General features: G+C 45.4%; 1 protein-coding gene across 11 annotated transcripts in view; it reads right to left on the bottom strand.

Annotated features, from left to right (window-relative positions):
• Positions 1-23,150, bottom strand: part of pebp4 (phosphatidylethanolamine binding protein 4) — a 420,175-nt gene that overhangs the window by 111,534 nt on the left and 285,491 nt on the right. For all 11 annotated transcript variants that reach the window (XM_078239622.1, XM_078239640.1, XM_078239641.1 and 8 more), the window contains one exon: positions 18,662-18,707. In XM_078239622.1, the coding sequence (XP_078095748.1) occupies positions 18,662-18,707 (46 nt within the window). The remainder of the gene's footprint in view (positions 1-18,661; positions 18,708-23,150) is intronic.

Raw genomic sequence — 23,150 nt, 5'->3', positions numbered from 1 at the left:
GTACACTGAGGGAGAATTTAGCATGGCCAGTTCACCTAACCCGCACATCTTTGGACTGTGGGAGGAAACCAGAGCAGCCGGAGGAAACTCACGCAAACACGGGGAGAATGTGCAAACTCTGCACAGATAGTGACCCAAGCCGGGAATCGAACCTAGGTCCCTGGCACTGTGAGGCAGCAGTGCTAACCACTGTGCCACCCTTTTTGACCTTTGGCTGGTAAGCAGTTCCCAGTTACTCAGATCAGTGCATTAGGAAATGATTTGGTTCCCTTCGCTGCGTCTTAACCTCTCCACCTGATATCCAGCATTCAGGTTGTTACACCTTACCTAAGTTTCCACAATCTTGTTGTACCTGTCTGGCTGCCAGCAGCAGCAAATGGCCCACAGCTGCGCTCGATATCCCAGGTCAAGGGCATTCAGTGTGATACTGTTCTTGTTTCTTCATTCTGATTAACTAATTCAGCCACGTTTTTCTCACAAGAATACCGGAGGGGGGGGGGGGCAATTTTGTGCTCCTATTTTCAGAGAGTGGAATCAGCGGCTGGTGTGCTAAATCCCATGGGAGTCCCAAAATGTGATTTCCCATTCTGATTGTCCCTGTCACTTGCAAATGATGTAACAGGAATCCTCATGTTGAACATCGGATCCCCATTTGAATACGTTTAAATATAATTACAGCTCAGCCTTCAATACCATTATTCCTACGAGACTCAAGTCCAAACTTTGTGGCCAGGGGCTCGGCTCCTCCTTCTGCAACTGGATCCTAGACTTCCTAACCCACAGACCGCAATCAGTAAGGATAGGCAACAACACGTCCTCCACGATCATCCTCAACACCGGTGCCCCACAAGGCTGTGTTCTCAGCCCCCGACGATACTCCTTATACACCTATGACTGTGTGGCCATATTCCCCTCCAAATTGATTTTCAAGTTTGCTGACGACACCAGCGTAGTGGGTCGGATCTCAAACAATGACGAGATAGAGTACAGGAAAGAGATAGAGAATCTGGTGAACTGGTGAGATGACAATAATCTCTCCCTCAATGTCAACAAAACGAAGGAGATGGCCAACAACTTCAGGAAGTGTAGTGGAGGACATGCCCCTGTCTACATCAATGGGGATGAAGCAGAAATGGTCGAGAGCTTCAAGTTTTTAGGTGTCCAGATCACCAACAACCTGTTCTGGTCCCCCATGCCAACACTTTGGTTAAGAAAGCCCACCAACACCTCTTAGAAGACTAAGGAAATTTGGCATGTCCGCTACAACTCTCACCAACATCTATAGATGCACCATAGAAAGCATTCTTTCTGGTTGTATCACAGTTTGGTATGGCTCCTGCTCTGCCCAAGACCGCAATAAACTACAAAGGGTCATGAACAAAGCCTAGTCCATCACTCAAACCAGCCTCCCATCCACTGTCGATGCTACCCGCTGCCTCGGCAAAGCAGCCAGCATTATCAAGGACCCCACGCACCCGACATTCTCTCTTTCACCTTCTTCCATCAGGAAAAAGATACAAAAGTCTGAGATCACGTACCAACCGACTCAACAGCTTCTTCCCTGCTGCCATCAGACTTTTGAATGGGCCTCCCTCGCACTAAGATGATCTTTCTCTGCACCCCAGCGCTAACTGTCATGCTACATTCTGCACTCTCTCCTTTCCTTCTCTATGAACGGTATGCTTTGCCTGTATAACGTGCAAGAAACAATATTTTCTACTGTATACTAACACATGTGATAATAATAAATCAAATCAATCATCAGGCTTTTATGCTTGATAGTCCCCGCTCGTTAGATTGTCCATTCACGATGGTCTGCCGTCACAACGGGTCCCCCATGACATGCACCTGGTGAACAGAACCCACCGGAGCTGCACAGGTAGTGGTAAATCCCCCAGGGAGGAGAGGGTCATGCCCAGGCACAGCCCCTTGGCATTGTTCCTGGTACTGCCCCCAGCACTGCCAGGTGTCCTGGGTGCCCTTTTTTAAAACGAAGTTGCTGACCCCGCCTCACCAACGTGACATTGTGGGTTCCACCCCATCACCTTTCTTTTTACTAAGTCCTAACAATACGGCAAGGAAAGAGACCCTTGGGGTCAGTGTTGTCTTTCTCGCCTGCTGCCACACTCCGCAAAAAAAAGCGAAATTTCCTCCCCAGGTGTATACATGGGGGTTCATATGATAGAGCAAGCAAGTTTTGGATGATGAGGGTAGTCAAACAAATTTTAATTTAAGTCAGGTCTAAGTCTCAGCTCATGAGATTAATAAACTTGGAGGCAAACACTGTCTTTAAATGCCACATATTCTGTAATTTTATTCGAGAATTCCACCAAATTATATTTTACTCTTCTCATTTTCAAAGTCCTTTTTTATGAGCAGCTGCACATTCACATCTGTCACTTTTTGTTTCCTGTTCTTGTCTATTCCTATTTGACTTTTGTAAAGTTTGTTGTAAGTTTATTTTTATTACTGTCACAAGTCGGCTTACTGCAATGAAGTTACTGTGAAAAATTCCTGGGCTCAAGTTTTATATTTCCATTCATTTCCGAAACCAGCCAGGAGCAAGTGCCAGCGACCGTCTTTCAAGCAGGATACAGGCACTGCACAAGCTGGCTTGACAGTAACTGACAGGACTGAGCGACTTTTTTCACAGGGGCTTAATGTTGCAAAGTAGTTAATCAGGGGTGTTCTTCTGAGTGAAACACACGCTGGTTTTAACCCATTACTGTCACTACTTCAGCTGTCAAAATCCCATTGTCAATAAAACAAGTGTAATTTATTGATCAGCGGCACAATGCTGAAAATTTGATTTGATTTATTGTCACATGTATTAACACACAGTGAAAAGTATTGTTTCTTGCGCGCTATACAAAGCATACCGTTCATAGAGAAGGAAACGAGAGGGTGCAGAATGTAGTGCTATAGTCATAGCTAGGGCGTAGAGAAAGATCAACTTAATGCAAGGTAAGTCCATTCAAAAGTCTGATGGCAGCAAGGAAGAAGCTGTTCTTGAGTCGGTTGGTGTGTGACCTCAGATTTTTGTATCTTTTCCCCGAAGGAAGAAGGTGGAAGAGAGAATGTCCGGGGTGTGTGGGGTCCTTAATTAGGCTGGCTGCTTTGCAGGAAGTGTAGAGTGTAGAGTCAGAGGCTGGTTTGCGTGATGCATTGGGCTACATTCATGAGTTTTTGTAGTTTCTTGTGGTCTTGGGCAAAGCAGGAGCCATACCAAGCTGTGATACAACCAGAAAGAATGCTTTCTATAGCGCATCTGTAAAAGTTGGTGAGAGTCGTAGCTGACATGCCAAATGTCCTTAGTCTTCTGAGAAAGTAGAGGCTTTGGTGGGTTTTCTTAACTAGTGTTGGCATGGTGGGGGGAACAGGACAGGTTGTTGGTGATCTGGACACCTAAAAACTTGAAGCTCTCGACCCTTTCTACTTCATCTCCATTGATATAGACAGGGGCATGTTCTCCTTTACGCTCCCTGAAGTCGATGACAATCTCCTTCATTTTGCTAACATTGAGGGAGAGATTATTGTTGCCGCACCAGTTCACCAGATTCTCTATCTCATTCCTGTACTCTGTCTCCTCATTGTTTGAGATCCGACCCACTATGGTGGTGACGTCAGCAAACTTGAAAATCGAATTTGGCCGCACAGTCATAGGTGTATAAGGAGTATAGTAGGGGGCTGAGAACACAGCCTTGTGGGGCACCGATGTTGAGGATGATCGTGGAGGAAGTGTTGTTGCCTATCCTTACTGATTGTGGTCTGTGAGTTAGGAAGTTCAGGATCCAGTTGCAAAGGGAGGTGCCGAGGCCCAGGCCACGGAGTTTGGAGATGAGTTTCGTGGGAATAATAGTGTTGAAGGCTGAGCTGTAGTCTATAAATAGGAGTCTGACATAGGTGTCCTTGTTATCTAGGTGTTCCAGGGTTGAGTGCAGGGCCAGGGAAATGGCGTCTGCTGTGGACCTGTTGCGGCGGTAGGCAAACTGTAGTGGATCCAGGTAGTCCGGGAGGCTGGAACTGATTTGTGCCTTGACTAATCTTTCGAAGCACTTCATAATGATAGATGTCAGAGCCACCGGCCAAGACTCATTAAGGCACGCTGCTTGGTTTTTCTTAGGTACCGGGATGATGGTTGTCTTCTTGAAGCAGATAGGGACCTCAGATTGTTGTAAAGAGAGGTTGAAGATGTCTGTGAATACCTCCGCCAGCTGATCCGCGCAGGATCTGAGTGCACGTCCGGGTACCCCATCCGGGCCAGTTGCTTTCCGTTGGCTGACCTTCAAGAAAGCTGCTCTGACATCTGCAATGGAGACCCCAGATACAGGTTCATCCAGGGTTTCCAGGGTGGAGGGCATGCTCTCGCTGACCTCTTTCTCAAAATGGGCATAGAATGCATTGAGCTCATCAGGGAGGGGTGCGTTGGAGCCGGCGATTTTACATGCCTTCATCTTGTAGCCTGTTATGTCTTGCAGACCTTGCCATAGTTAGCGGGGGTCGGTGTGGCTAGCCTGGCACTCTAGCTTGGTCCGGTATTGTCTTTTGGCATCTTTGATGGATCTCCTTAGATTGTATCTGGCTTTCTTGTACAGGTCAGTGTCGCCTGACTTGAACGCCTCAGACCTGGACTTCAGCAAGCAGTGGATATCCCTGGTCATCCATAGTTTCCGGTTGGGGAACACACGGATTTGCTTCTTTGGCACACAGTCTTCTACACATTTGCTAATGAAGTCAGTTACTGTAGTGGCGTACTCGTTCAGGCTGGTCACAGAGTTTTTAAATACTGACCAGTCCACTGACTCTCAGCAGCCCCATAGGAGATCTGATTTCTCAGACCAATATTGCACGGCTCTCTTTGCTGGATTCTCCCGCTTCAGTTTTTGCTTGTAAGCTGGGAGCAGGAGCACAGCCTTGTGGTCTGATTTGCCAAAGTGTGGGTGGGCGATAGAGCGGTAGACATGTTTGATATTTGTGCAGCAGTGGTCTTGGGTGTTTGGGCTTCTGGTGGAGCAGGAGCCGTGTTGGTGGTAACTTGGTAGTACGCTCTTGAGCTTGGCCTGATTGAAGTCCCCGGCCACGATGAATAAGGCCTCAGGATGTTTCGTCTCAAGGCTATTCGTAGTGGTGTATATTTCGTCCAGCGCGATCTTCACGTTCATGTGGGATGGGATGTGAACTGCCATCAGGATAATGGAGGTGAACTCCCGCGGAAGGTAGCAGAGGCAGCATTTTAGCATCAGGTATTCTAGGTCTGGGGAGCAGAAAGTTGCCAGTGTTGCTATGTCTAGGCACCATGAGGTGTGGATTAGAAAGCAGATCCCACCTTCCCTAGCCTTGCCTGAGGCCGCTGTACGGTCCATTCGATGGATTGAGAAGCCCTCTGCTTGTAGGGTATTGTCCGGTGAAGCAGGAGTGAGCCACGTCTCCGTGAAACAGAGTACACAGCAGTCCCTCAGTTCTTTTTGGAAAGTGAGTCTGGTTCTAAGTTCGCCTAGCTCGTTTTCCAGAGCCTGGACATTTGCAAAATGGTGTCAATGGAATACTTAAAAAGCCATGACCCAGAGATTTCAGACTTTAGCGCCAAGGTTCAGCTTAATCTCAGAAACTTTGTTTACAACGACGGTTAGGAGGAAAATTAGTTCACAGCTGTGTAGAGGTTGAGCTCACAGCTGGACAAACAAAACATAAAGTGGCAGACTCAAAATGGAAAGCAAGAAGAACACAAGTGAGGAGAGGCTGGTGTGAATTTTGCCTCTTTTGTGAGCATAAAACAAATGCAAAGCATACCAATTTAGCAGCGCGATGGCCTGTGCTCTATTGGTGTGGCTGCTGGTCTGCTGCTCAATCTGGGGTACTTTTCTTTAGCAGCCATAGGTCTGGCAGGTTTTGGACCTGTCAAATTAGTGATGAGTGTGATGGGCCTGCATCTTTCAATACACTGGGCGAGATTTTCTCTGATATCAACTAAGGCCGATGTCAGGTAGGAAAAGCAGCACTGAGACTGGGACTTAGAGAAAAAATATTGCAGTCATGGGTTCCAAGATGTATTGCTGGTGGGTGGCCTGTGGTTTGCCCGCCCCGCTATCAAATCAATGACTCGATGATCTGGGTCACTGTTAAAGATCACTCTCGCGTACAGTTAGCAAACCACGAAACAATCTTCATCCAGGTGCCTCCCTGGCATTAACCTGGCACCTCCTGGCACTACCCTCTTCCCGAGCGCTGTACTCACCTCTGAACTTCCCTGGGAGTACTACCAGTCGTGCTTCCCGCCAATCTGACATCACACCACCATGGATAGATATTTGAAGTGGAAATAGCATTCCGGCGTGTGGGCCCGACAATTGTATGTTAATTTATTATCAGGAAGTTTCTGACATTGAACGTTGGGAAACGCAGCCCACCACTGACTGGGGACAATCGCTTCTGTTTTTACATCGTCAGGAAACGCAACTTTCTCACAATATTTTCCACTTCCGTCTCTGAACCTGCCTGACACAAACGGCAATGGAAAATTCAAGCCAGTGTTCCAACTATTTTTCTGAATAAAGTAACTGTTTTGGTGATATAAGTTTTACATTGCCTTCTTTAGTTTTTGGCTGTTTTGGACAAGGAAGAGGAGAAGATAATCATAGTTTTTAGCAAGTTTATGAAGCATACGTTTGCACACATATGGACTCTGTTTTTAAATGAATCTCTTCTCTCTTTATTTTGAAAATACTCATTTTATTGAATAATTTGCCTTTTGTTTAGCATGTTAGGCAGTTTAGCATGGAACTAATATTCCTGACATGCATAAGCTAGTGTTCACGATAAAGTGATGCTGTGGATAAAGGAATTGTGGAAAGATAACAAGCAGAGTAAATAGAGAAAATGTCGTTTCTATTCTCTCCACAGAGGCTGTCAGACCTGCTGAGATTTTCCTGCATTTTCTGTTTTTGTGTAAGAGTCAATGGATTTTGCTTGGATTGGATTGTTGTAACTGGCAGTGTTCCCTGGGATTCGTGGTTGGACCCCTCAGGTATATAAAAATTTGGATATGGGCACAGAGGGTTGTTTGCAAACCCTACCACATTGGATGGCACAGTGAACTATGGGAAGAACTCCTTGAGGTTGCAGACAGGTTTGAAAAATGGTCGATATTTGGTAAAGGTAATTCTACCTGAGTAAAGCTGAAGCAGCTTGTCAGAGCTAAAAGAATTGGAAATATAGCCCAAAGGGTAGAATTCTCCAGAAGAGGAAGAGGAGAAAGGCTGAGGAACACAGATGCACAGACCTTTACAAGCAGGATTATAGATAGAAAATGCCACAAGACAGGCAAAGGGAATCCTTCTTTGCCGCTTTAAAAAAAATAGGAACATCAAGTTCAGAAACAAGATAAACGAAGAGTCGATGTTAACTTGTGCTTCCCTGTTGCTCCACCCAGGAGATAACTGAAAGCACACATGAAGAGGTAGGTTTTGAGGTGCCTCTGAAAGTAGGAAAGTCAGGTGAAGGGGTGCTGAAACATCGAGACTGTCAGGGAAATAGGGCTTTACACTTCTGTCAAAAATGGGAGCTTGGCAGGAAAAGGAAGCACGCGGCAGACCCAAGGTAGAAAGTCAGACAATGTGAACAAGAATGAAGCACTGGAGGGGGGCTGCAAAAAGTAGGCAAAGTGTGGAGGAATTGGAAAACAAGAACAAAGATTTTGACATCAATATATTGACAAACAAGGACATGATAGAAAGAGTAGGAGGTTCCTTTGACTGTATTAACAGAACTATATAAATGCAAGTTGTTGACATAAAAATAGGTGCAGGAGTAGGCAATTCAGCCCTTTAGCCTGTTCCGCCCACCGTTCATTATGATCATGGCTGATCATCCAACTCAGTAACCTTGGTCCCTTTAGCCCCAAGAGCACTATCTAACACCTTGAAAAATTACAATGTTTCAGCATCATTGAATAATAGAATCCTGACAGTGCAGAAGGAGGCTATTTGGCCCAGCGCACTTGCACCAAAAGAATCCCACCCAGGCCCTATTCCCGTCATCCCACATATTTATCCTGCAATCTAGCATGGCCAATCAATCTACTCCACACATCTTTGGATTGTGGGAGGAAACCGGAGCACCCGGAGGAAAGCCATGCAGACACGGGGAGAATGTGCAGACTCGACAAAGACAGTCACCCAAAACTGGAATTGAACCCAGGTCCCTGGCTCTGTGAGGCAGCAGTGCCACTGTGGCCTCAACTGCTTTACAGGCTCACCACTCTCTGGGTGAAGAAATTTCTCCTCATCTCAGTCCTAAATGGTTTCCCCATACCCTCAGACAATGAACCCTGGTTCTGGATTCCCCCTCCATCAGGAACATCCTTTCTGCATCTACCCTGTGTAGTCCTGTGAGAACTTTATAGATTTCTATGAAATCCCCCCTCATTCTTCAAAACTCCGACAAAGATAATCCCAACTGACTCAATCTCTCCTCATACATCAGTCCCACCATCCCAGGAGAGATTTGGTGTACCGGTGACACTGAATGTTCCTGTCAGATGGAGTTCAGGAGGATAACAAGACAATCAATTTTGAATTGATGTGAGAAACAGAAGAGGGGAGGTGAGTTCCTTTCATTCAAGGGTTATTACAATATGCAACGCAAGTGGTAGTTCAAGTGGAGTTAATCACAGCAATTGAAAGTGAATTAGAGATACACTTAAAAGAAGAAAAGTATGAAAGAGTATGGGAAAAGAGCTGGGGAATGAAATTAACGTAGCTAGCTCCAAAGTGAGCTCACACTGGCAAGGGCACAATGTGCTGCAACTCCGACAATAAACTCTCACAAATGTAATTCAAACAAATCAGATAGCATATTTCAATGAAATTCAAGAACGTTGTTGCATTTCATTGAACTTATTGCGGCACAATGGTACATTTCTCTGGCAGCTGCATTCGATACAGATACCCATTCCTTGTATTGTGTTGAGATCAAATGTCAAATAACTCATTCAAAAGACAGAATCAACGTTTTAGACAAGGTTGCTATCTCATTTTATCATGCATTTAACATTTTTCCGTAGATTATATACACATAAATAATGATGATATAGAATCAAGAATGAAAACTTCCTTCCTTTATCCTTCAATCATAGGGCTAAAGGAAACAACAGTTTACTGATGGAATATTTCTGTCCTCTTTCCTCCACTAAATGGGTCAGATGTAATTTGCACATCCCAGAGTTATCATTGAAAGAAAATCTTGCCCTTCTTGTTGCTTTGTGGGTGAGTGTGGCATTGAGCGTGGTACTGGGTGAATCAGGAAGGTCCCAGCTTTAATTGCTGATCCGTGCTGAGTTTGCTGATTTCAGATGGCATCCTTGTCAAACAAAGCCAAATTAGCTGTTAAGCAAATCCTGTTGCACTCATCACAGCTAAGTTTATTAAGAGCAGCAATCCTTTATCTTGGTTTAAAAATGCAACCGCTTTTGTGAATGTCACTTTTAAAAATAAACACCACTCCATATGTTTAAGTGGGTTTGCAAGCTGTGTCACTCTTGTTGTTTGCAAATGTCATCAGTCGCAGTCTCCTGATGGAGTTACAATCTGAACACTGTAATACTGATGGGCAATAAAGATTGTATAGGATAGAGTGTATTCTGGTACAACAACATGCATCACAGTGGGATGGGATTAACTAACTCCAGGATAATGAAGGAGGTTTTTTGTTGCAAGTGAGGTAGGCATGTTATTCTCCAAGTCTCATGTTCTGCTCATAATAAAAGCAAATTCACTCATGGGAAAAATAATCCCTTCAGGAAAATGTAACTTTCCTTCCTCGTCCTTCACTGCAAGAAGTTAAGATATTGTTGCAGATTGAATTGCATCCAATCACAGCAGTGTCATTCCAGCAGAGTTTTTGGAACTCCAAGATCAATGCTTTCAGCTCAAATCAGACAGCCTTTCAGGAGCAAGCAGAACTTCCAAAAAAATCTTAATCTGAGCATCTAGGTCCCAGGTCTTAGAAGCACAACCTCCCATTTTACTACTGTTCCAAGGATAGCACAGTCAGAGACTGTGACAGATAGTAGGTTAGCACGACAAGTAGTCAGTGTCTGATACTGGAAACTGGAAGGGGATTGGAATTTGTTTCTACGAGTCTGATGTTTGAATATTTGATTGGAGAAGGTGATGTTGGATGTTCAAGCGTGTGAGGTGTGCTTTTGTCCAAGACGCTGGAATTTTGAATGTCCAATCTCCAATGGGATTGGAGAATACAGGCTGCGATTCTCCCATCATGCTGCACTAAAGGATTAGCGCAGAGGGCCAGGAGATTTTCGCATCGGCCGATTCGCGGGTTCGCACATGCGTTCACGCCCAGCTAGTGTCTCTCAGCGCCAGATTTCTGGCGGCGACAGCTCCACACCGGAAATCGGCAGGGGGGCGTGGAAATTATTTAAATGGTAAATTCAACATGATTTATATGAAATTAGCAGGCCTGGGACTGAAATCTATGGGCCTGTTAGCATCCCCCCGACCCCCATCACTCCAGTTCACCCCAGTGAGGGTTACAGTGGCTCCCCACTGTCGGGGAGCTATCGCCCCGACCCCACTGGAGAGAAAAAGGGACAATCGAGGCTCCCCAGAGGGTTGGGCAGCTGGGGAGGGGAGGTGCCCCCGGGCATTGGCACTCTGGCACTGCCCAGCCTGTGCCCCGGCACTGGCCAAGGGGCAAAGTGCCAATGCCTGGGGGCATCTTGGCATTGTCCATCGGGCAGTTCCAAGGAGGCAGGGCCTATGGGGTGCAGGGCCTGATGGGGTGATCGGTGGGTGTGGGGGGCCCCGCTGCCACTCTGCAGACAGAATCGGTGAGGGAAGGAGGGAGGCCAGCGATCTGGACGGGCTGGGGGGGGGGGGGGGGGGGGGGGTGAGCCTGCTGGGGGAGTTAGGATTTCGGGGGTGGGGGGCTGGAGATCAGGGCGGTCCGAGAGCGGTGGTTCGGGGCTGGCCCGGGAACGGTTGGGGGGGTGGGGCAGATCAATGGATCAGATTTTAAATGGTCTCTCTGGTGTACAATGTTACTGGGATAATATTCAAAGTGCAGGGTCCAGTGAACAAGAGCATTTGAATAATTTAGAAGCAGCATTGGAACGTCTTCAGGCATGTGGTCTCCGCATCAAGAAAGAAAAAAGTGTGATATTTTCCACACGTCAGTCCAGTATTTGGGTCACATCATTGATAGTAAAGGCCAACGTAAGGCACTGAAAAAGATTTAGAAGCACCGTGTCTGACGAATGTGATGCAATTGAGGTCCTTTCTAAGATCAGTAAATTATCATAGCAAACTTGTTCCTAAGTTAGCTACATTATTGAAGTCTTGCATGACCTACTATGTGTGAAACAGTCTTGGGATTGGACAACAGAATGTGACAAAGCACATAAAGATGTCAAAGATGCTTTGCAGAAGTCTGAAGTATTGGTTCATTTTAATCCGAAGCTACCATGACTGAATGCTTGCGATGCTTCACTTTATGGAGTAGGGGCAGTAGTTTCACACATTATGCCTTCAATAACATTTGCTTTGTGTACTCTGACTGGTGCTGAATCGAACAATGCTCAGCTGGAAAAAGAAGCGTTGAATGTAATTTTTGGCGTATGCAAGTTTTATCATCACTTATATGATCGCCATTTCACGTTATTGACTGATCATCAACCCTCAACTACGATATTCGGGCCATGAAGGCATACTGTCATTGGCTGCTAGCTGATTGCAAAGATGGTCACTGATCTTATCTGCATACTCCTACCACACAAAGTATCATCAGTCCGAGTGCCATGCTGATGCATTCTCATGCTTATCTTTACACTGAGCACATATCATCAACTAGTTTTGCTTATATTCTTGATTGTTCATAAGTATAGCCTGTGTCAGCTTCTCAAATCAGGGACATAGCAGAAATGATCCTGTGATGGGGATGATAGATGCAAAGCATCATCCACACCCTGATTTGAAACCATTTGTGTCAAGAAAGTTTGAGGTAACCGTCCAAGGTGGGTGTCTATTGTGGGGAATCTGAGTGATCATTCTTCCTCGTCTGCGCGGAAGAGGTTCTTGAACAACTAAGTAAAGGACAAAGGCAAAATACTGTGGATACTGGAATCTGAAACAAAAAGAGAAAATGTTGGAAAAACTCAGCAGGTCTGACAGCATCTGTGGAGAGAGAACAGGGCCAACGTTTCAAGTCTGGACGAACTTACGTTGGCTCCATTCTCTCTCCGCAGATGCTGTCAGATCTGCTGAGTTTTTCCAGCATTTTCTGTTTTTGTTGCAAGTAAATGACATCCTGAGAGAGTCTGGGTAAAGGATTTAGCACCTAGTTACTTTTGGTGGCCAGATCTGGGTGCTCAGATTGAAGAAAAAGTGTGATAGTTTCAACTCTGTGAAGGAATAGGAAATACACCACCGTTGCCTCCTTTATGTCCTTGGAAATGGTCTAAAATGCCATGGCAATGCTTATATGCAGATTTTGCTGGTCCATTTGAGGGTTCCATGTTCTTAGTCATAACTGGTGCACACTGACAGTGGCCAGAAGTTGTTATCGTGAGATCTGCTTTATCTGATCAAACCATTGAAAAACTTGACAAACTCAGCAAGATTTGGTAAACCAAAACAAATTGTTCGCGATAATGCAAGAGTTTGAGGATTATCTCAAAGTCAATGGTATTCAGCACATAAAATCCGCACCTTATCATCCATCGACCAATGGATTAGTTGAAAAATTTGTACAGTCCTTGAAACATTCTTTAAAAGCTTCAAAAGAGTTTTGTTATCACATAATGTACAAAAAGCTTTTTAGCATCTTACAGAAACATTACATCATGACGACCCAAAGTTCACCTGCAATAATACTCTTAAACGGAAAGCGGAGAAGTACATTTGATTTGATATTATCTCCTTAAACGTCAGAGATAGTGGAGCATCAACAACAATCTCAAGTTGCAGGAGGAGAATTCACGGAAAAACAAGACACATTTCAACAAGAAGATTGACTGTGAGCGTGTAATTATGCCACAAGTGAGAAATGCGTACCAGCTAAAGTTTGAGCAGTGTAATAACTTGTTGTCAAGAAATAAAGCGGCAGGGACATTTAAATATATATTTTTATGTATAGATATTTAAAAGGGTTGCAGGTTGTTTTGAGAGCGAATACATGATCTGATGCTGATGTCATAAGGGTGTTGCCACACCCTGCTGTTTTAGTTTCTGTTTGTATACTACGCAGTGCAGTTCTTCAACTGTTACTGTGAATCCACACGTGCAAACCACGCTCTTTTCTTTTTATTAAAACCCACAACCGCTAACAAAGCTCGGACATTACACTCACTACCTTTAATTTTACTGGGCTCCAAATGCTGCCCTAATGTCAACTGCAGTAACTCTCACCTATTTCATGGAAGTCAATACTTTTGTGCAACTTTGGACTGAAACTGCAAAGAGGTCTGGAGCAGAGTGGTCATGTGAAATCCAAACTAAGCATCACTAAGTGACCAAATACAGGACCCAGAGAAAAGAGGCCAGCAAATTGTCAGCCACTGTCTTCACCTGCAGGAAATGCAGCTGAGACGGCCTTGATAGATTGGGGCACCTGAATCACACCAGGCTATACTTAACATCAAGTTAACCATCAGAGCACAAACCATCATTTTCTGAGACAGAAGGCTGCTGCAGGGTTGGGTTATAATTGGCCCAATTGGATTTGACTTGCTTTCATGTGGACGGGGCATACCTGGGCAATTTTCCAAATTGTAAAGTAGATGCATGTGTTGTAGCTGCGCTGGAAAGCTTGGCTTTAAAGGTGTGGTTAGTTCTGGAGAACAGGTTTTCCGCTTTACAGGTGGGTCCATGGACTTTTCTGTATCCAGTGCACTCAGCCATTTCTTGATATCACATTGAATTAATCCAACTGGCTGAAGATAGATCATCATGAGGCACTTACGGGTGAAGATGCTGAGAATATTTCAGGCCTGCGTTTTGTACTTGTGTGCTCTGTTCAGCATCATTGAGGATGCAGGATAGTCACTGAGGATGCGGGATAGTCACTGAGGATGCAGGATAGTCACTGAGGATGCAGGATAGTCACTGAGGATGCAGGATAGTCACTGAGGATGCGGGATAGTCACTGAGGATGCGGGATAGTCACTGAGGATGCGGGATAGTCACTGAGGATGCAGGATAGTCACTGAGGATGCGGGATAGTCACTGAGGATGCGGGATAGTCACTGAGGATGTGGGATAGTCACTGAGGATGCGGGATAGTCACTGAGGATGCGGGATAGTCACTGAGGATGCGGGATAGTCACTGAGGATGCAGGATAGTCACTGAGGATGCAGGATAGTCACTGAGGATGCAGGATAGTCACTGAGGATGCGGGATAGTCACTGAGGATGCGGGATAATCACTGAGGATGCGGGATAGTCACTGAGGATGCGGGATAGTCACTGAGGATGCGGGATAGTCACTGAGGATGCGGGATAGTCACTGAGGATGCGGGATAGTCACTGAGGATGCGGGATAGTCACTGAGGATGCAGGATAGTCACTGAGGATGCGGGATAATCACTGAGGATGCGGCATAGTCACTGAGGATGCGGGATAGTCACTGAGGATGCAGGATAGTCACTGAGGATGCGGGATAGTCACTGAGGATGCAGGATAGTCACTGAGGATGCGGGATAATCACTGAGGATGCGGCATAGTCACTGAGGATGCGGGATAGTCACTGAGGATGCAGGATAGTCACTGAGGATGCGGGATAGTCACTGAGGATGCGGGATAGTCACTGAGGATGCAGGATAGTCACTGAGGATGTGGGATAGTCACTGAGGATGCAGGATAGTCACTGAGGATGCGGGATAGTCACTGAGGATGCGGGATAGTCACTGAGGATCCGGGATAGTCACTGAGGATGTGGGATTGTCACTGAGGATGCGGGATAGTCACTGAGGATCCGGGATAGTCACTGAGGATGTGGGATAGTCATGGAGATGCCGCTTCTTTTTAATTGTCCACCACACTTTACAAGGCAGTGTGGCAGGATTTGATCTGATAAGTTGATTTTGGCATCACTTAGCTCTAGCTATAGCTGTTATTTGGCACGAATGTGGTCCTGTGTTGCAGCTTCACCAGGTTGGTACTCATTTTTAGTGATGCCTGGTGCCATCCTGGCATACACACATATGAACAAGTGAGTTAGGAGCAGTAATCGGCACTTTGGCTTCATGAGCCTGCTGCCCCATATGATAACAACATGGCTATCTGATTGCAGTCTTAACTTTACCTTTCTGTCCACTCCTCTATGACATACAAACATATAAAACAGGAGCAGAAGTAGGCCATTCAGTCCCTTGAGGCTCTTCCGCCATTCAATAGGATCATGGCTCATCGATTTGTGTTTGGAATTCTACATTCTCATCTATCCTGATCATCTTTGATTCCCTTGCATAACAAAAATCTATCTACCTCCGCCTTAAGAATATTTAATGACCCTGCCTCTGTCATCTTCTGAGGCAGAGAGTTTCAAAGTCGCACAACTCTTGGGAGAAAAAATAAGCTCCTCATCTCTGAATGAAAAGGGCAAGAATAAGTTTAAAACAGTGCCCTCTAGTTCTGAGCTCACCCAAAAGAGAAAACATCCTTTCCACGTCGACCCTACCAATTCAGGACCTTATCACTCTTCTAGACTCCAGTGGAAACAAGCCCATGTCCAACCTTTGCTCCCCACTCATTCCACTCAATCTAGTAAACCTCCTCTGAACCGCTTCCAATGCATTTACATCCTTCCTTAAACAAGGACACCAAAACTGCACACAGTATTCAAGAGGTATAAATTTCTATAGTCTGCCACTTTATTTTATAATAAATACATTAATTTTCTCTGAAATAGTAATCAAACGAATCGCCTGCCATCTGTTTCTGTTATTACACAACATGAGTTCTTCTCTGTGTTTCTTTCATATTTTGATTTAATGAACCAGAACACGATGAACTATTTCAATGTAATTGGTGTTCATCTCTGTACAATGCTTATTTTCAGTTTTACTAACAGGAAGTATGATCACGGTAAGACCGGAATGTTCTCATTCTTACTGCTCCCAAAAGCTTCTGTGCAACTCTGATTTAAGCGCAGTATGATGCAGAGGCGGAATTACAGTTAGCGGGACCCCATGCTCACCATCGTTTCTGAGCTCCCACCTCCCAAACCTCACATCCCTCCCCACCCACCCTTGCCCCACAGCACACTAAGGCAGAAGCCACAAAATCTGTGTGGAGTTTGCACATTCTCCTCGTGTCTGCGTGGGTTTCCTCCGGGTGCTCCATTCAACAGGATCATGGCTCAAAGATGTGCGGGTTAGGTTGATTGGCCATGCTAAAATTGCCCCTTCGTGTCCTGAGATGCGTAGGTTAGAGGGATTAGTGGGTGGGATATGGGGGTAGGGCCTGGGTGGGATTGCAGTCGGTGCAGACTCGATGGGCCGAATGGTCTCTTTCTGTACTGTAGGGTTTCTATGATTTCTATGAAAATGAGGATGAATGCGCACTGTTCAATACTCGGAGCTTTTGAGAGTAAAATGACAAACTGTTGTTTTACTTAACTTTGTCTCCTTGCCTCACCTTGAGTTTTCTGTGTTTTTGACTGCCAGATTGATCATGTCTCCTCATATTGCTGAAGAAACTGATCTTGATTTTAGGCAGTGAATAAAGAGTCTGAAAGAACAGGCATTTGCACAGTGAATCCCATGTTTATTAGGTCCTAGCTCTGCAAAAATGGGGTTGATCTTTTAACTATGAAGCTGTAATTCTGATCTAGGATTTCAAACAACAGTCATTCTACTCTCCTCCTGCCCATTCTCTGATCACAAATTCACAAACTCTCCCTTCCTGTGGGCCCTGCAACCCTATCACACACTCTCCCTGCATGCAAGTCAGCAACCAAACACAGTCACACACTCTTGCTCCCACCCTCCTTCCCCTCATCATCTACCCCTACCAGTCACACTCTTCCCATTCTCACTCAGCTCGCTCGCCCGGCGTCTTCAAGGCGGCCTGCCTCACCCACACTGTGCCTTCATCGTGACTGTCACGCCTCTCCCTTACCTTGCGGTGTTATCACAGGCCTGTTGCTGACCCGGGTCCGCTCTGCTGCCGGTGACCAGTCCAAGCTTGCTTGGCTCCTCGTGGCTTGTTTTCTGGACGTTCACTGTTGCTGGGCCTGGGTCCACTCTGCTGCCGGTGCCCAATGCAAATCTGTCCACCAGCAGGGCTCCTCATGGCTTGTTTTCAGGGCATCATGCATCTGTTGTTGGCCTGTGGGGAGGGGGGGGGGGGTCCGCTCTGCCGGTGCAGAGCAGCAGCTTCTCTGTCTTGGCCAGCCAACGCACCTCTCCCTCGCCTCATAGTCTCCTGCTGCAAAAAACCATTACCTTTTTCCGCTCTTTCAGACTCATCCAGAGTCTGATTTTGCTTTGCATTTGCTGCTGATAGGCTGAAATAAAGCCTATTTGACCTATTTGGATGCCAGAGTGAACTGTCGACTCACTGGCCTTGTCGAGCTGATGACCAGGTCCGGCGCAGCCCCCTGTGTGTGCGTTGGTCCAGGCCCTTTGCCTAAACACCGGGTGTTTCATTGTAAATCCGCATCGGGTATGATGTCGAAAGTAATTGGAAGAGTGTTTTATTGACATTCAATAAAATTAAGTCAAATTAATTGGTCAAATGCACTAATTGCGATATTTTGCTGTAAATATGTACCACCATCTTTCTGTGCGGGAAGAGGCAGGTTAGTTACCCTGCAGTGAATGTGTATCACTTTATGAGTGTGATTCATCCTTTACAGTTTTGAATACCACAAGTATAGTGCAAACACAGAGCCTGGAAGATATTTGTGGATGTATTCCAGACTGTTAGGAAGTTTCTTTAAAATTCATTGAGGGGACATGACAACGCTGGTTGGGCCAGTATTTATTGCCCGTTCCTAAGGACCCTCCATTTCAGAGGGCAGTTGAGAGTCAACCACATTGCTGTGGATCTAGCTTCACATGTGGGCCATACAGGGTAAGGACAGCAGATTTCCTTCCCTAAAGGGCATCAGTGAAGTTCAAAAGGAGGTCCCCATGAAAATCACTGGCATAAGGCTTATGGTTAATACCAAGTTGTAGCATTTGTATCAGCACTCAGAGAAATTGTTTCAGAGATACTTGCTTCATTAAATTTTTGGTACACTGAAAAAAGACATTTTCTGTGTGCTTAATTTTACCTTTCCAATTGTACTTTGTATGAGTCACTGAATTTGTTTTTAGTTTTATGCATCTGTAAAAGGCGGCATTCAGGAAGACTTCAGGCAAGTAAAAGTGACCCAGGGGTGCCGAATACAGGAAAAAATACCAGTGGGAGAATATACCTTTAAGATGAGTGTGAACAGCCTTAGATATTCTCTTTATTCAGTGGGAATTAATAAGCACACCTCCTCATCTGACTAAGTCACTGAGCAATACTTGTGTCATAGGACTGGAGGAGTGTTTGTGCCAGCCCCGTACTCTCAGCTGAAGGTGGATACAGAGGGCTGAGTGGATGTGATGGGGGTGGAAAGCAGCACATAAAGACTGAGCTGATCAATCTGTACTCACCTGAAAGTACTGTGCCTTGAATCACTCCAGCCTGTAGATCTTTACCCTGTCAGTGGAAATAAGAAGGGTAAGAGGTAGTGTGAGGCAGCTTCAAACATTAAATATCCAGGCAGTTATTCAGATTTTCCCCACAATCTAACATTGAATTCCCTCACCCTGGATTGGCCTCTGAGAATTACGGCTTTGTTGCTCTGGTTCGAAGAGTAAGTAAAAATAAAGTTTTTTACCTGAACCCTGAGCCTGAACCCAACCAAAATTACCACTGCTAAATTCACCATTTCTCACACCTTTCAGCTCGTACAGCAACCCTGGCAAACGGTACACAAATTGGCACCGCGGCTAAGTGGTATCAGGTTTGAGTCTGCCCTACTTCATCCACATACAATCCTTAAGACAAGAATGGGGCTGCTCCAGATTTCAATCCAAACCTCTGATGTGCTATATATATGTTACATGAAACGTTGATTTGGACACATTTGGAATATTGTGTCCAATTCTGGTCGCCACACTATCAGAAGGACATGGAGGCTTTGGAGGGAGTACAGAAGAGGTTTATCAAGATGTTGTCTGGTAGCGGGGGTTATTAGCTATGAGGAGAGATTGAATAAACTGGGATTATTCTCCCTGGAAAGACGGAGGCTGAGGGGTGACCTGATAAAAGTTTATAAAATTATGAGGGGTATCGATAGGGTGAACAGCTGGAAGCTTTTTCCCAGGGCAGAAATGACAATTACAAGGGGGCACAAGTTCAAGATAAGAGGGGAAAGGTTCAGTGGAGATGTGCGGGGAATTTCTTTTTACACAGAGGGTGGTGGGGGTCTAGAATGCACTGCCAAGTGAGGTGGTTGAGGCAGACACATTAGTGACATTTAAGACTTATCTGGATAGACACATGAATAGACGGGGAATAGAGGGATAAAGGTGGTTGATCTAGATAGGACAATGTGATCGGCGCAGGCTTGGTGGGCTGAAGGGCCTGTTTCTGTGCTGCACTGTTCTTGGTTCTTGGTCTTTGTGAATGGATAATGAGCCAGCCACCAATATCCTACAAATAAAAAGTCTTTAAACTGGGATTGAAGAATCATTAACAAATGAAGACAATGAGGACAAAGGTTTGATAATCTCATCCTTGCTAACATTAACAAGAGAAAGCCCATTTATACAATCTTGAACAAGGAGTATATTCATTTATGGTGAGTTCTGATGGAAGGTCATGACCTGAAATGTTAACTCTCTCCACTGATGCTGCCAAAACTACTGAGTATTACCGGCATTTTCTGTTTTTACAATCAGGATCATTTTGATTTGATGGAACATTGCGAAATGAGTGCTGGCGAATTGGCAGCCCATTTTACATCTTTCTCGACCTTTTTCTCAATGACTTAATGAATCATCAGGAGAGATGTATGACGGATATTAATTCACCGCCACTCATGTTACACAATCACACTAAATCAAATTTATCCTGTCCTCAAAAAACATGCCAACTGGCAGTCACATTTAAGAACATAAGAACATAAGAAATAGGAGCAGGAGTAGGCCATCTGGCCCTTCGAGCCTGCCCCGCCATTCAACAAGATCATGGCTGATCTGAAGCGAATCAGTTCCACTTACCCGCCTGCTCCCCATATCCCCTAATTCCCTTATCGATCAGAAAACTATCTACCCGTGATTTAAACATATTCAACGAGGAAGCCTCCACCACTTCAATGGGCAGAGAATTCCAGAGATTCACTACCCTCTGAGAGAAGAAGTTCCCCCTCAACTCTGTTCTGAACCGGCCCCCCCTTATTTTGAGGCTGTGCCCTCTAGTTCTGGTTTCCCTTCTAAGTGGAAAGAATCTCTCCACCTCTACCCTATCCAGCCCCTTCATTATCTTATATGTCTCTATAAAATCACCCCTCATCCTTCTAAACTCATTTAAACCCCTAAAACATTTGCACGTTCATCTCAACAGATTCAACTGACACAGAGGGTGGGATTTTATGGTCTCGCTCGGCCCGAAACCGTAAAATCCCACCCAAGGTCAATGAAGCTTCCCACTGCCCGCCCCTCGCATGCTCCGATTCCCGTGGCGGGCGGGGTGGTAAAATTCCAGCCAGGGAAGTTATTTCTAAAAAGACAATAGCAATTCGAGTTCAGCACAGAGCTAACAAGTAGTCAGCTACTCTCCGTTTCTCAAACTGCAGACCAAGATTGGCTGGGATTTTGCACTTGCCAGCAAGATCTCACTTTCTGATTTTAGCCGCCTCTCGCCAGAACGGTAGCAAGGTTACCGACCCATTTCAATGAATTATAATCTTGTTAAAGGGCCTCCGCACTGCATCATCTCCTCGCATTACACGTTGGCGAGGTTTACAACTGCTTTGAAAAAACCTGAACCAGATGAAGGGCACCTGCCAGGGGCGCATACGTCAGTACAGGCCCCAGGGGTGAGGGAGAGCAGGTGGGGGAGAGGGACATGCCTGCGCAGTACCTCTGCACTATGCCAGGTGGCCCCTCTGGGGAGCTCCATTGTTGGAGGGTTGCCTTACAGATGATGGTAGGTAATTCCCCGTTTCTGTGGTGGTGGTGGTGGGGGGTCTTTACTTAGGTGGGGGAGGGGTGGGGGGGCATTCCCTGCATCTGTGGTGGGGAAGGAGGGGGTAGTTGAAGGTTCCCCTGATCCGTTGGGGGGGTGGTTGAGGAACCATGTGTTTGGGGGTGGGCTTCCGCCCAGCGCCCTTTGACCTTGGCATTTCCAGTGTCACCATCTTTTTCCAGTCCCACTACAGTGGCGCAGGCCACACTTGCAGATTTATTTTGCAGAGCGTTGCGCTCCGTGGCGAGAGCCACGTGATAACCTAGAAGATCTGGCTGTGCAGCTTCGAGTTGCATGCTGGTATTCTTGCCTCAGCCAATGCTTTGTGCAAAAAAAAACGAGAAAATTCCCCCCATTGCCTTTCCTCCCAAATGGTAAGATCTGCAGAATCTGTTCCATCCACCCCAACTCACAGATCAATGCTTCTGTAAAAGAACTGCAAATATCCATGAGGGCACACACGATAGCTTTATCTTTTGATTTGCCGCATGGTAAAAAGTTCCAAATATAGTAAGACAGGGCAATGTGTTCGCTTGAACATTATTAACAGGCAAATCTGTTACAGGTAGGAACGTAAAACTGTCACACGACACACTTCCTCGTGTGCAGATGTCTCAAAAATCAAAAACAGCTCCCAAACAGTTAGGGAGAATTTTGTAGGTTCTTGATTTGTAGGGAGGAAGTGGTGACAAATGACGATATCAATGGGAAAGGTAAGTAAGAACTAATGTTTGCACAGAGGGTGCGAGTCAACAGAAACCCCTGGAAGGGCGCAGAGATTAACCTTTCAGAGTGAGAACAAAGGTGCGGGGGACATTGCAAGTGGGAGAATACACGGTAAAAATAGAGTAGTGTGGCTCATTTAGGATCTGTAGTTTCCTCCAGTTTATCCAGAAGCCTCAAAAGTCCAATGCACAAGATCAAAGTGAAAATTTATGACTCCCTGTAAATTAATGTGACACCATTCTGTCTTGTCACATAGGTTATCACAAACAAATACAAGCACGTGAGAAAAACATGTGTTATATTTATCCGACTGGCAAAATCACAGTGGGTTCGTGCGTTTCCCATGGGACACACGTAGCACAATGGAGGAACTTCCCCTTTGCTCGAGTTTCAAACATGATCTCACCTACGTAGCATTTCATTGTGTGATTTATTTCAGAACAATGGGTGGGCAGTGAGATTGTATTTTTTCATTCAGATTGTGTAGCTGTGTGCAGATTATAGACAGGAATGCATGTTACAGTCTACATTTCTAGGAATGAATACTTAGTATATTAGTCTGATTTTCCTCTACCTTCATGGAGCCATCTGATCTATTTAACTGCATCACAACAGCACACGTGGCAACGTAATTTTGAAAGCACCGAGCATTCATCTCCAAATGTTGACAACAGTCATTTGTTGACTGACACGTTCCATGTATCTCCTTATTGAAGCACACACATATCTATGTTGGTATCAGTCTCTGGGTATGTAATAATGTTGTGGAGATGCCGGCGTTGGACTGGGGTGAACACAGTAAGAAGTCTCACAACACCAGGTTAAAGTCCAACAGGTTTATTTGGTCGCAAATACCTTAAGCTTTCGGAGCACTGCTCCTTCGTCAGATGGAGTCTGAAGAAAGTAAGAGAGCTCCATCTGACGAAGGAGCAGCGCTCCGAAAGCTTAAGGTATTTGCTACCAAATAAACCTGTTGGACTTTAACCTGGTGTTGTGAGATTTCTTACGATGTAATAATGTAGCACATTACCCAGAAAAGAATTCTACAGGGAAAAAAATGAAACTGAATAGCCTGGGATGAAAAGTAAATTCCCCTATCATTTTTACAGAAATTCAGTATCACAGTTCTCAGGTTACATACAGTGAAGTGCACAGAAATAAATCAGTTGGTTGCAAGGTTGT

The sequence above is a fragment of the Mustelus asterias genome, chromosome 22, assembly GCF_964213995.1.
Source record: "Mustelus asterias chromosome 22, sMusAst1.hap1.1, whole genome shotgun sequence".
Classification (NCBI taxonomy): Eukaryota; Metazoa; Chordata; class Chondrichthyes; order Carcharhiniformes; family Triakidae; genus Mustelus; species Mustelus asterias.
This window is presented reverse-complemented; position numbering and strand designations above follow the sequence as displayed.